The 13,615-nt window shown below is 39.1% G+C and overlaps 1 protein-coding gene across 1 annotated transcript in view; it reads left to right on the top strand.

Moving 5' to 3' along the window:
* The window catches only part of STX7 (syntaxin 7), a 45,851-nt gene extending 36,637 nt beyond the window's left edge, over positions 1 to 9,214 (top strand). The window contains exons 6-10 of the mRNA XM_027602366.2: positions 108 to 160; positions 721 to 817; positions 2,045 to 2,117; positions 5,057 to 5,139; positions 7,869 to 9,214. Coding sequence (XP_027458167.1) covers positions 108 to 160; positions 721 to 817; positions 2,045 to 2,117; positions 5,057 to 5,139; positions 7,869 to 7,961 — 399 coding nt within the window. The 3' untranslated portion in view covers positions 7,962 to 9,214. The remainder of the gene's footprint in view (positions 1 to 107; positions 161 to 720; positions 818 to 2,044; positions 2,118 to 5,056; positions 5,140 to 7,868) is intronic.
* Positions 9,215 to 13,615: the final 4,401 nt, after the last annotated feature.

Below are 13,615 nucleotides of genomic sequence, written 5' to 3' on the forward strand. Positions count from 1 at the left end.
TGCGTGCACATGCGTACATAAATCAGTTTAGATTATTATAAGAGAAAATGTGTTTTGGTGTTTTTTCTTTGCCCCTTCTCAATCCATTCTATTACTAAATTATTCAGGGTGGTTTTCCTGAGGACAGCTCAAAGGAAAGGAATCTTGTATCCTGGGAAAGGTAAGAAATACAAAACTTACAGATCAAAAGATAATTTTTCAAATGTATTTAATACATTACGGTCCCTGCAGCAGAATGAAAGCTTTCAGTTTATTATATCATGACTGTCCTAAGTTATTTATAAATAGAAAGCAATAAATTTGAAATTTTTTTCAAAATAATTATTTATAAAGTCTACATATATATAAAATATTCCAATATAGCAGTAATACTTTGTACAAATAATTATTTACCCAAGTAAATATGATTGACTTAATTATTATTTGATGGAGATTATTTCCTCCCGTGACGTTTAAGTCAACCAAAAAGAAATACCCAGTTGCCAAATATAGCTTCCAATAATTAAATAATAACTCTAAAAAAAAAATCAATGAAATGGAACATGAATAGTTTGATTAATATTTCTGTTATAATCTTAAAATTGAAGAATATAAATAAGTTGAAGCAATTCTCTGACTTTGAAGAAAAGATATTCTATTTCATGTTTCTTAAATAAGGAAAGAAGTCCCATTAATTTAATACCATTCCTTTTTTTTTTTTTCCCATGTTCTGTCTGTTAGCCAAGCTCAACCTCAGGTGCAGGTGCAGGATGAAGAAATTACAGAGGATGACCTCCGCCTTATTCAGGAGAGAGAATCTTCTATTAGGCAGCTTGAAGTAAGCTTGATGTGGCAGTTGGATGGCTGCTCTGTTCTCAGCGTGTTTGTCCTCAAGATGCTTAGACAATGCTGGGGGAGGGGCCTGAGAAAGAAAACTAAATATATCAGTGTGGTGGCATTTTGTGTAAATGAGAATAATTCCCTTTTTTTAAATAAATCTTGTTAGAATTCGTCCTAAAATGAGAGAACATACCTCCCTCATTTCCTACTTTTGTTTTTTATCCTGTCAGATCATCTCAGGTCCTTAGCATGGAGAAAAACTCAGTCCAAACAGGTCTGCTCAGGGAGTCTGGACGACTTCCGGAGCACATGATACACCTCAGAGCCGCATGAATAAGACTTGACAGGGGCTGTACAAGTATTTTATTTCTCTTGGTATGTTCATGACGTCAAAGAGATCTGAAGGGTTTAGTAAGCCTTAGTTCTTATGGAACCTACCTGTTCTCTAGAAGGTTGGCTAATGGCTCACCGTAGCTACAATTTATTGAGGGTTTTTAAGCACCATGTGATAAATTCTTTGCATTATCTCATTCAGTTCTCATAAAAACCATGAAGTAGTTAACTGTGTCGTCATCATCACCATTTTATAGGTGGGAAAACTAAGACACAGGATGAATATGTAAATGGCCCCCCCCATAGACTGTTTAAACTTAACTCTAATCAGGCAAAAGAGTAGTTATCATATATTAAAGAAAAGTAAAGTTATAACTTGTTCATCACTATTCCATTGCATAACCAAACTTATTAATGTGAGACTTAAAATTTATACCTAATGTTTTATACTTTTGTAATGTCAAATTGATGTGTAAGTTTTTACGAGGAATAAATCATAGCAATGGTATTTTATACTCTTATGAGGTAATACTGCTAGTGATAACAAAGCTATCAGATTATATCAACATAAACTCAGTGACCCAGGACGCTTCTCTGTTAATAGATTCCTGGTTTCCATGCTGCCTCGCTTGGTATTTTTAATGTCACAAACTTACCTTTAAAGAACTGGTTACAGTCATTCAAGGTTGTCTTACTTAGGGTTGCCTCTAGTCATATAGTTTCCTGATATTTCCAAAATTTATGTATTAAGCCTAGATGCATTCTCACTTGTGTCTAAGTGGTGGTTTGGGGTTTTGTTTTCTGTTTTTTTGTTTTTTGTTTTTTGATTTTTCCCCTTTGTGGATTGAGGGCTGAATTTCTGATTATATTAACACGTGCCTTTTTCTCTCAGGCTGATATTATGGATATCAATGAAATATTTAAAGATTTGGGAATGATGATCCATGAACAAGGAGATGTGATAGGTAAGCCCCACTGGGGTGGGAGAAGGCACGCAGTTTACCTGCAGGAACCTCTCAAGCAAGAGTAACCCCTGTCTCTCTGGGACCCCCTGGAATTAAAAGTACAGCCTCTACCAACAGACAGAGCATCACCCTTGGCATTATCTAAACCAGACCTCATCTTTGGCTCCCACTGATTGAATCAACTGGCTTCATTTATTTCTGAAGCCCCACATCTCACCAGAACCTGCTGCTGCTGAGACCGTGGAGCCAGCCTCTAGTCTCACTGCCGCCTGTTTGCCAGACCCCTGGTTTCCGTCTCAACCCCACTAATTCTCATCACACCAAGTACTTTCTGGGAAACCTGTGCTCTTTATAATTGTGCATGCTACCTTGTTTTTTAGATCAGAGGGAATAGGTAGCCGTTTGCCCAATCATTTATTCCATTGTCTTTTCGGTACATTTAAAATTTAGTGGTATTACTTAGATGCGAAACATTCTTTTACAAATTCTTTAAAAAAAAAATCAGTGGCTAAGACTCCCTGAAAGTTTTGCTCTTCAGGTAAGGTGTAACTGTCAGCACTGATCAGTGTCCTGATCATTTTTATCATTTAGAAATATGAAGCTATCAGTGGATGTGGCTAAAGATAGATTTCATATATTTTCTGATTTTGGTTCATTGAAATACTTGGACCTATATTTTACTATAGCAATTATTTGCCCATTCTTAACCCTTCTCTGTAGCCACAGTAGATCATGGGGTAAAATTTCAAAAACCAATTCATTGGTTCATCCAGTAAACATTTATTGAGTGCCTGCTATGTCTGGGCACAAATCTAGGCACTGGGGATTTAGCTGAACTTAAACAAGAGGTAGAAGACCCTGCCTTCATTAATCTTATAATCTAATCGGAGGAGAAAGAATTTTTGTAAAAGGAAAGAAAAGTAAGTAAATGCCAATAAGTGCTCTCAGGAAAATAAGGCAGGTAGTGGGATGGGGCTGCTGCTGGTGGGGAATGTTACTGCTTTACTAGGGTGGTCAAGGAAGACCCTACTGACAGATAACATTTTAGTGAAGACTTCATGGAATTAAGGGAGCAAGTGAAAGAAAATTTTCCAGGTAGAGCAAAGGGCAAGTGCAAAGGCCTTCAGGCAGAAGCACATCTGATGTTTTTGGTGAGTGAAACGAGCAAGAGGGAGACGGAGATGACAACAGAGGTCATAAAGTTTGGCATCATGTAGGGCGCTGAGCCCTTGTGAGGACTTGCGTTACTATTAACGGATGGGAAGCCACAGGAGGGTTTGAGCAGAGGAGTGTTATCATCTGACTTAAGTTTTAATAGACTCGCTTTGGCTGCTAGTTTGAGAGCAGACCGTAAAGGGACAAGACCAGAAGCAAAGAGACCCCTTCCAAGGTGATGGCAGGAATCGGGGTGGGCAGTTGCCTCAGATCGGGATGGCAGCAGTGAAGCTGTGAGAAGCGGTGGAATTCTGGATAGCTTTAAAATGTAGAACCAAAAAGATTTGCTGACTTAGCTGGATGTGGGTGTGAGAGAGAATGAATTCAAGGACAATGCGTAAGGTTTGGGGCAAGCCCAGGGAAACTGAGGTTGCCATTTTCTAAGCTGGGGCAGTCTGGAACTGGAGCGGGTTTAGAGGGATGGAGATCAACAATTTGGGGATATGTTAAGTGTGAGGTGCCAGTTGAAATGAAGGAGGCTTGCTTGGCAGTCATGAATTCGAAGTGAAAGAAATCAACGTCGGTTATTTTTTTTGTACCTGTGTGCAGCTGTGAGGGTGCAGGTTAGGGTGTTGTCACATAAGTCTGACCAAGGTAGGTGGCAAGGGAGCCAAGGGTAAGTGCGAGGAGTGTGGCTCAGTGGTGGCCCGGGGGATCTAAGCTGGATCAGGAGGAAGGTGAGGGCATGAAGTGTGTTGAGGGGCAGTGAAACAGTGGTAGGTCAGTGACGTCGGGGTGCTGGAAGGAGAGTGCTAGACAGGTAGCCCGTGATGCTCAGAGAGTGAAGTTTGAAACTGAGTTTATAGAGAAGTTGCAGTTATCGGTAGTGACGAGGCTTGGGATATGATCATGGAGGTGGGTGGCTGGGAAGAGAAAGCAGGCAAAGTCATTGAAAAAGTATGGTCAAGGCATGGAGAAGGCAGGTGTTAGCAGGTCAGCAGTTGGCTTGTGAAATTGCCAATTTGTATAAGAGAAGCATTGAAGGGTCCATCAGCGAATCCAGGGCTAAAATATTCAGAGAATGCAGGAAAGACCATGAGGTCTATAGATATCTGTTATGGGGGGTTGGATGCATTTTTAAGCACGAGTTGTAAGCTGAGTGTTGGTTGGGAGAAGGGGGAGGCCGTAGTCTCAGGCTGTGGGGGCCACTGGTTCCACCTCTAGGCCAGAGCAGCGAGGGAGGGGACACTGTCGCCAGGTAAGAAGGCTTCCTGAGCCCTCAGGGAGGGCTGGGTTTTAGCTCTGAAGGAGGTCGTTGACTGATGGTTTTCAATACTCTGTGTTTACTCACGGGAACAGTTGTTAGATGTTCGGTGCTGCCTTGACCATCAGAGCACGCAAACTCCCTAGTACCTTTCGGGGGTTACCAGGTAGAACAGGAATTGTGTCGTAATGAGGATGATCCACTTTCTTTTCAAATATCTGTGTGTTGTTTGGATCATTTGAGAAATAGTGTAAAGAAGACTCCGAGCCAGTTTAAAAAGAAATTCAACTTTGCCTGTATACTACCAGTGTTAACATTTGAATAGTGAACATGTCTGATCTTATGTTGCATGAAGTCTTATGATTTAAGCAGCTCTCTTACTGGAGCATCAACACACGTCTAACAGCTGTGTGTGTGTGTGTGTGTGTGTGTGTGTGTGTGTGTGTGTGTGTGTGTGTGTGTGTGTGTGTGTGTGTGTGTGTGTGTGTGTGTGTGTGTGTGTGTGTGTTTTATTTTAAAGACAGCATAGAAGCCAACGTGGAGAATGCAGACGTGCACGTTCAGCAAGCAAACCAGCAGCTGTCAAGGGCAGCAGAATATCAGGTAATATTAACTGCAGTGAGTTATCTTGTAACTTAGGCTTTCCAATCTGTGTGTGTGTCTGTGCACCCATGTGGTGTGTGTGTGTGAGAGAGAGAGAGAGTTCAGGTATAAGGTGGCTGGAGATGTTAAAGTTTAAAATCCCATGGAAGACAGGTCAGAAATCTGCCAGTCCGTTTAAAACTGGGGTTAGCCTGTTTCCTGGTTATTCTCAGGGTTGAACAGAATTGTGGCCCCCAGGGATAGGAAGTTCAGTGTTTAGAGTCCTGAGGGGAGCAGTAGATAGAGAAGTCCAGGCATTTCTGACAGCTGGAGGTCTCTGATGCTATTGTGACCTTCCAAACCAGAAACCTCTTTGATAACTTTCTTCCCCTGTTTCTCTCACTGTTTCCAGCCACCTTTTCTTTCTTTTTTGTCCGTGGCACTCTGCAGTAAGAAGGCAAAGATCTTTGCTCTAGAGAGTTCTCATCAAGTCCTATGGAAATTATATTCCCTTGGAGTGCCCTTGATCACTGGGTATTGTCAGCATTCAGCAGACCCTTTACCAGGAATGAGTTGATTTCTTCAGTGGATCAGGTTAATATAGGGAGTCTGTATATGTGACAGATAGGAAGCACATCAGAGAACTACACAGATATTAGGACCATGAATATAAATATATCATACGATATATAGACAGTAAGAATGAGGCCAGGCTCTTTGGGAACCCCTAAATACCACCATAGCATTTGATTTCCCTCTTAAAATTCCACTTTTTGTTGTTGTTCATAATTATTTTCTCAGACCGTGTTGCCTTCTTCTAAAATACCTAAGATATTATCACGGTCTTAGATATTTTCAATTGCTTTTTGCTTTTCTCACTAACCTCAGAAGTCCCCTTTCATTTCAGTGCCATTTTTCGCTGGACAAATCACTGCATACTTAGTGGTACATAGAGAACGGTAAAGCTATGTGGAGATTGCTGAGTTACGGCCAGCTGTACTCAGTGATGTAGTAACTCTAACTCGCCTTTACCTTCTGTGTGCATGTGATTCAGGTATGCAGCTCAGTAGAATTACTGTCACACGTAGGTATCATTCATGAACACACACACACACGCACTCACACAATAATCTATAAATGCCAACAGTTACTCAAACGTAGTGTTTAGCAGGATTTATCAGTAACGAGGTTTGCATGTTATTTTGTTTTGCTTTTGGATTTTGGAGGGATGTAGATATATCTCCAAGTTTTACTTTTCCCCTCCTTGGGGAAGGGTAAACCCTACAGCCACCCTGGGAGAAAGGAGCACATCTTCCCAAGCCACACCTCCATATCTAGAGCCGCCCCGTACTTAATCCCATGGGCCCTGGAGGGATGAGGGAAGAGCCATGCAACATCAGTGCTGGGGAAAAAAGCAGCTTCCCTGTAGTTCTCCTTGGAAACCTTGATATTAAACTCTTGCCTCTGCAAAATATGGCGCTCCTTAATAGTTTGGGTGAACCATGAGTGTAGGGGAAGCTGATTCTAGTACTTATCATTGCAGTACCCTGGAAACCTCACCATCCCACACTAGGGAGGGTGCCCTGGGCCACAGATAACCCTGTAGGGGGAAGCCTGTGATTGTTCTTACAGGTATATTACACATGTGTCTGTGGTACTCAAGGGGAGTCTGGGGAAAATATGTAGGCAAGATGAAACTGAAACTCTAGAGAAGTCATACTTCATGTAAGGAGGAGTATTCAGTTGAAAAACTTGCTGAATATGTGGTATACTGAAAGTCATCATAGTTTTCAGGAGAATTTCAGAGTCGGAAACCTGTCTTTCTGTAAATTTTATGGTACTACTAGTTGACAAAGAAAATTTACAAACTTTTCAACCTTATAAGAAAAAAATTCCGGGGCACCTGGGTCGCTCAGTCGGTTGAGCGTCTGCCTCTGGCTCAGCTCATGATTGCAGGGTTCCCCTTGTTAGGCTCCCTGCTCAGCGGGGAGCCTGCTTCTCCCTCTCCCTCTGTCCCTCCCCGCTTGTGCTCTCTTTTGCTCTCTTTCTCTCTGTCAAATAAATAAGTAAAATCTTTAAAAGAAAAAGAGAAAGGATTCCTGCATGTTGCTATGAGATATGCAAGCCATTAAAGAAATACGGAAATCTACAGCTGGGCCAGAATGAAGAATGCAACGGAACTCTTAGCCTCTGTGATTTAAATGACTGCATTATGATTTTTTAGCTCTTTGTTTTTTATGTGTATGTTGAGATTTTTAAATGCAGTTTCCACTAATATTAAAAGAACGGGAATTTTGGAAACTAGTAAATTTACTTCGGGAGAAATTGCCAGGCATTTACACTTGCTGATATTTTCAGAGAACTCATTTTGAAGAGCAGCTCTCTGATAAAAGTTAGCTTTTAAGCTGTTCTTAGTTTTTATACATAGGAATACCTCAGTCTGTTGCTTAAGTCAGTAACTTTCATTTCTCTCTGTCTCATTTTTTAAGCCCAACCACACTCAGAAATATGACCAACAAAGGTTGAATAATTAGCCCCTGAATTATATCATTAATTCAAGAAGACTTTTCTTGAAAGAATAGTGCCACTTGTATTTGAAGAGATTTTTGAGAAGCAAAAAAATACAGCCAAATATTTGAGGGCAGTTAATTACTATTGATTTTACTCTAGAAATGAAGCAAGTGATTTTCAGTTGCTATAGAGATGCTTCAGTACATCTGTAAACATGGTTTTTGTTTTTGCATCTGCAGCGCAAATCCAGAAAAACCCTGTGCATCATCATTTTTATCATTGTCATTGGAGTTGTAATTCTCGGTCTCATCATATGGAAAGTGAAAAGCTAAATTATAAAGGAGCACCCTATTGCACTACATTCTCTAAATTATGTAGGAGGATTCCTGTAATCATGGTTTTTTTTATTATTATTATTTTAAAGACACTCCATAAAGGATGGTTCCCATACTTTGTTATTTTCATTTGGGGGGGGCAGTTTCCTTTGGATTCAATCTGATATTTTCTAACACTGAAAGTTTTTCTCAGTATGACTGCTGGCATTATTTCCATGCTTTTCGATCTAATATTGTGAGGTTTTGTCCACGTTGTATATGCCTTTCATTTATAATTTATTTACCCGTTGACTTAGCTCTTGGAATTAGTAAATGTAAAGGTGTGCGTGTGTTCCATGTGTGTCTGTCTCTGACAGAGTGATGTGCATTCAGAGTTGTGTTCCTTCAATTAAAAATCTCAAATTTAGTTTCAATTTGAGCCAGCAGAGGAAATATTCTCAATAACTTAAAAAAAATGTATCATACCTGTTTGTGGTGTGTTGGTTTTTTTTTTTTTCCTGGTTCATAGCAGCACAAATTATTTAACTTTTCTTGTTGGTTTTCTCTTAAGACCCTTGTTTACTCTAAATGAAATCAGTGAATAATTTCCTAGAGTATCTCATACTCCTGATGTGTACATATTAAGCATTTGCTGTAGATTGCCTCGTAAAATATTAAGGATAGATTGTTCTTACATAGGCCCTGTTTAAGTCCGATGTTTGCTGGGGTATGTGTAGTCACAATAAATGTTTAATGTAATTTGAACGAAGAGTATGAAAAATCAGTACCTATAGCATTAGAAATCTGAAGATCCCAACTTGTTATTTTGCTGTGTACTTCCACAGCTATTACTGTGGAAAATTAATTATCTTCCCTTAAGTCCTTTAGAATAATGGCTACATGTGTATCCTTGGGTCAGAATTACTTTAGGGGAGCAACTTTCCCAGAATTATTGTTTTTGAGCACTAACACTTAAAATTTAGTGTTTACCTCGCATACCATTTTGTAACATCTTTCATTAGAAAACAATTTGGTGTTTGCCAATTAACTCACTTGCTTTTTTTAAATCGATGTTGTTTTAATGCACTAATCTGAATACTGTAAAGAGGATTATCTTAGTTTATAGTTTGTATTTTATAACATTCTTATATAGCAGTTTGATAGTGAAGTCAGTGTTTTACATGGCAAAGCTATGAGACTTCAAATGGGAACAAATAAAATGTTAAGTAAACTGTATCTTTGCAACCAAAATAAAGATGATTTTAAAAGTGTCTGGATAGTTCTGTGTCATGAGGACTCTGCTTCTGTGGGAGCAACACTTGACATAATCACACAGCAGCCCTTCTTTCTGGAGTACTGGTTTATTTAGTGTTTTAGTTTGGCAATCTTAAAATGCATGTCAGCAAAACGCCATTTTTTTTTTTTTTCCTCCGTAAGAGACTGTAGAAAATTTTCTTGTGAGTGAGTGATTGGAAACTTTGAGACTCGGTGTTTACCAAATCAGTTTGCTTTAGTGAACAGGACTGGCCAGGCAGGGAGAGGAATTTATACAAATACTACCTGTGCTGAGGTCAGTGCAAGCCCATCAGGCCTGATTGAACATGTTCTTTCTCTATAAGAGCACAGAGAAGCGTGTGATAAACCGGTATCTTATGGCTACATAAAACTCCCACGGCTCCCACAAATCAGTTCAATTTTTTTTTTTTTTTGCACAGTTGTACTTGATAAAATGTTTATTCTCATAGAGGCAAATGCACTCACTCAGTTCGCTTCCTGATGAATTCCCAGTAACAGCAAAACCACTTAATTCTTTTTGCGTGATTTTAGCACATTCATTTAATGTGTAATATTTTATAAATTATTTTACCTGGGACACAGATCAGTGATTAAAAACAGGAACCTTAGTGGCTTGCATTCTTTTAAGAAACATAATGATTTTTGAAGGAAATTTTTACCCCAAAATATTTGGAACACAAAGAGTAGTCTTGATTTGAAAAAAATCAAAGGAAAAACATAGCACAATAGCCAAGGTTTTCAAGTTCTCGAAGTTTTCCTTCAGGTTAGTCTTAGAATCACATTGAAAGGTGAAGCTCATGCTATGGAAAATAAAATGAAGTTGTTTTTATGACAGTCAGCATATTTGAATCAGTCCACATAAGCCTCAAACTGAAGAAGTTTCCTCGTCAGGTGACACATTATTGTTCATTTTAGCGGGCTCCAAAGACATTCTCGAACGGCGCAGATTGAGATCAACCAGCTTCTGAAATTGAATGACAGTGTGGCCTGAAGTGTTTGACTCTTGCACTGGTCATTAAATACGGAAGTGTTCTGGTTTTGCACAACGATTGATGGTAAAAAAAAATATAACAGGTGCCATTTCAACATAAGGCAGCTTGTCTGTTAGTCGGCAGGGGAGCAGTTCTAGAAAAATAGACGTGTGGGCACAGACAGAGCTTGATCTAGGCCAGCAAACCACGAAGGCGGCAGTTGGAGTCAGGCCTCCGAGCGTTCAGCGCGCCCAGCAGCATCCGCAGCGCTGTCGGACACCACTTATCTCCAAGAGGTTGCCACCGACTCCTTCACCGTCGTCATGGCTTTTTTTTTTTTTTAAGTAACATTTTGTACACACAGAAAAACAGTGTTTTGAATATCAATGTTTTTCAACAAGTTTATAATGAAAAATGATTTTTGAAGACTTTTTGTTCCACAAAATCAGCCTGTGCTTTAGCAAAGAAACTGCGGAATAGTGTTTCTAGTTGGTGTAATTTTTGTTGCTGCATGTAGAAAAAAACACAATAAAAGATAAAACCTGTCTAAAGAAAAAAAGTCCTCGTCCACCTTCATGGTAAAGAACAATTTACAAGGGGAACGTATTTAGCATTTATGTTTTTAAAGTCAGAACTGAGTACTGTTTGCACATATGACCAGGTTGCTGGAATAAAAGGAAATTTCCAAAGGGGATACCATTTGGGCAAATGATGAGTTAACTGGCGTTTTTTTTGGTTCATTTGGATATGAGGAAGAGTCCTCATTAGTGGTAAAGAACATCATCAGGCATCCTGCTTTCCTGGGGGGGGGGGGGCGGTGGAAAAAAGTTGTGCATTTTCATGAGTCACTTAAGAAAATGACGCGCTTCCCCGGATCGCAGACCTCTTCCATCCACCCTAAGATCTGAACAGCTTCATGTCTCAAGCAAGGAAATACACTTAGCAAAACTTTCACCAGCCGGAGCCTGAAAGGGCTACACTGTACCACTTCTCTGACAGAATGCATGACCTTACCTCACGCTAACCCATTTTCTCATCAGTGAAACACTGCCGTTTTAATCCTTTGTTTCGGCAATTATTTGGTTAACGTGAAAATGATGGGATAACTTATTTTTCTTCAAATAATCCTAATTTTAAATGCAGAAATAGAACTAAGTAACTGACACACTAAATCGATTTTTATAGACACTGTTGCTTCTGGCAGGTTTTTAAGAGGTTGGTCACTTAATTACTCAGAGTGGGATTCCTGTAGGTTTTGTGTAGTGATGGCATTTCTGCTTAAAACGTAAGTGGTGGAAGGCAAAAACCAGATTTCCTGTGCAATCGTTCTATGCATAACACCCCTGCTTGTTTGAGAGGGAGTCTGCTAGAACTGAACCGAGTCTTTAAATAAACTTGAAAGGGTACTAATGCCCACTTTGGCAAACCCAAAGTACAGATTTTTAAGTGTTTACTGTAAGTACTGCTAGACAGTAGTTGCTAACTCCAAAACCTATTAGCCTTGGTGGAAAACTTAGAAATGCAGTTATTTAGCCTCAGTGAAGATTTCCAGACACTAATTTCAGTTTCCAGTGCCTTCTGAAAGTTTCACACCAGCTGTTTCATGGCAGATCTGAAATAACTGAAGTCAGACCAGATAAAAAGAACCAAGTTTACATCCCTAGGAACTAGAGATTTTAACCCAAGACAAGGACACAAGTTTTTAGTAACTTGCATAGCTGAGACCTGATTTTTCTAAAAAGCTTTCAGGGCAAGGCAGATTCTTAGGTCAGTAATGATTCTAGAAATTAAAAAACAAAAAAAATTATAACTTAGTGGAGAATATTGTTTTTCATCCTTCCAAACCCAGGTGCTATGGTCATTTTAAGTTCATTTAAAGGCGTTTCCAGTGTACCTGACCACATCTGACCTATTTCCAGTGCCAGACTTAATGTTTTAATCTTCCTAAAGGTTACCATAATTTTAACATTTAATTATTACTTTGTGGTGGGGCATCTACCACAATTCAGTGAGGTAACCATCATATGTCATTTAAATTAGTTCTATCTTGGATGCAAAACGATATTATTTGTTCCAAATTAGGACTTTCCTTGTGTCTTTTCCTGATCTACATTCAAACATTTTTCTTAGTAATGTAGAAATTGTCTATGTTACATTAAATTTCTTAAGCCTGAAATGGAGACCACAGACCAGTACTTACCTTTGGAATGGCGTGGACATTTAAAATAAAGAGCCCATTTTATAAAATGTAAAACATGTTTAATGCTAAAATTTTATTTATTTTTGAAGATTTTATTTATGTGAGAGAGAGGGAGAAGCAGGCTTCCAGCTGAGCAGAGAGCCCCACACAGGACTCTGTCCCAGGACCCTGGGATCATGACCTGAGCCAAACACAGATGCTTAACCAACTGAGCCCCAAAGGCTAAAATTTTAAATTAAACTTTGATTTTGAGGTAACAGTAAATTCACACACAATTGTAAAAACCAATACAGAGATCCCTCTTGTACTTTTCACCCAATTAATCCCAGTGGTAACATCTTGCAGAACTACAATATCACCACCAGGATAATGATATTGACAAAAATATGTGTAGAACATTTCCACATACAACATTCAAACACAAAGACCCCTCCTGATGCCCTTTTATAGCCGCACCGACTTTGCTCAAGCCCCCATCCCCTCCTTCCAACCGTAATCTGTTCTCCATCTTTATAATTGTTATTTCAATAACATTATGTAATCGGGATCATACAGTATGTAACCTTTTGGGATTAGCTCTTTACATTCAGCATAATCCTCTGGAGATTCATACCACTTGTTACATGTATCAAGTGCATCTGATCTTTCAGTTTTCAGTGCTGAGTAGTGTTCCATGGTATGGATATATCACAGTTTAACCCTTTACCTGCTGAAGGCTATCTGGTCAGTTTGGACTATTATGAATAAAGCTATGTTCATTTGTGTACAGGTTTTTGTGTGAACATAGACTTCATTTCTCTGGGATAAATGCCCAGCAGTGAAATTGCTGAGCCATATGACAGTTGAATGTTTAGTTTTTAAGAAATTGCCAAACTTTTCCAGAGTGGCTATTCCAGTTTACATTCCCACCAGCAATGTTTGATCCAGTTTCTTCACTTCCTTATCGGCATTTGGTGATGTCACAGATTTTTATTTTAGTTACTGTAATAGATTGTTTTATACTTCACCAATGGCTAATGATGTTCACCTTTCCATGTGCTTATTTGGCACCTATATGTTTTCTTCAGTGATGTGTTTCTTCATGTCTTCTCCTCTTTTTCTAATTGGGTTGTTTAGTTTTTCATTGTTGAGCTTTGAGTGTTTTTTTTTCAATATGTATTCTAGATACTAGTCCTTTGTCCAATATCTAAATTAATTTGCAAGTA

Source organism: Zalophus californianus, chromosome 7 (genome assembly GCF_009762305.2).
Source record: "Zalophus californianus isolate mZalCal1 chromosome 7, mZalCal1.pri.v2, whole genome shotgun sequence".
NCBI lineage: Eukaryota > Metazoa > Chordata > Mammalia > Carnivora > Otariidae > Zalophus > Zalophus californianus.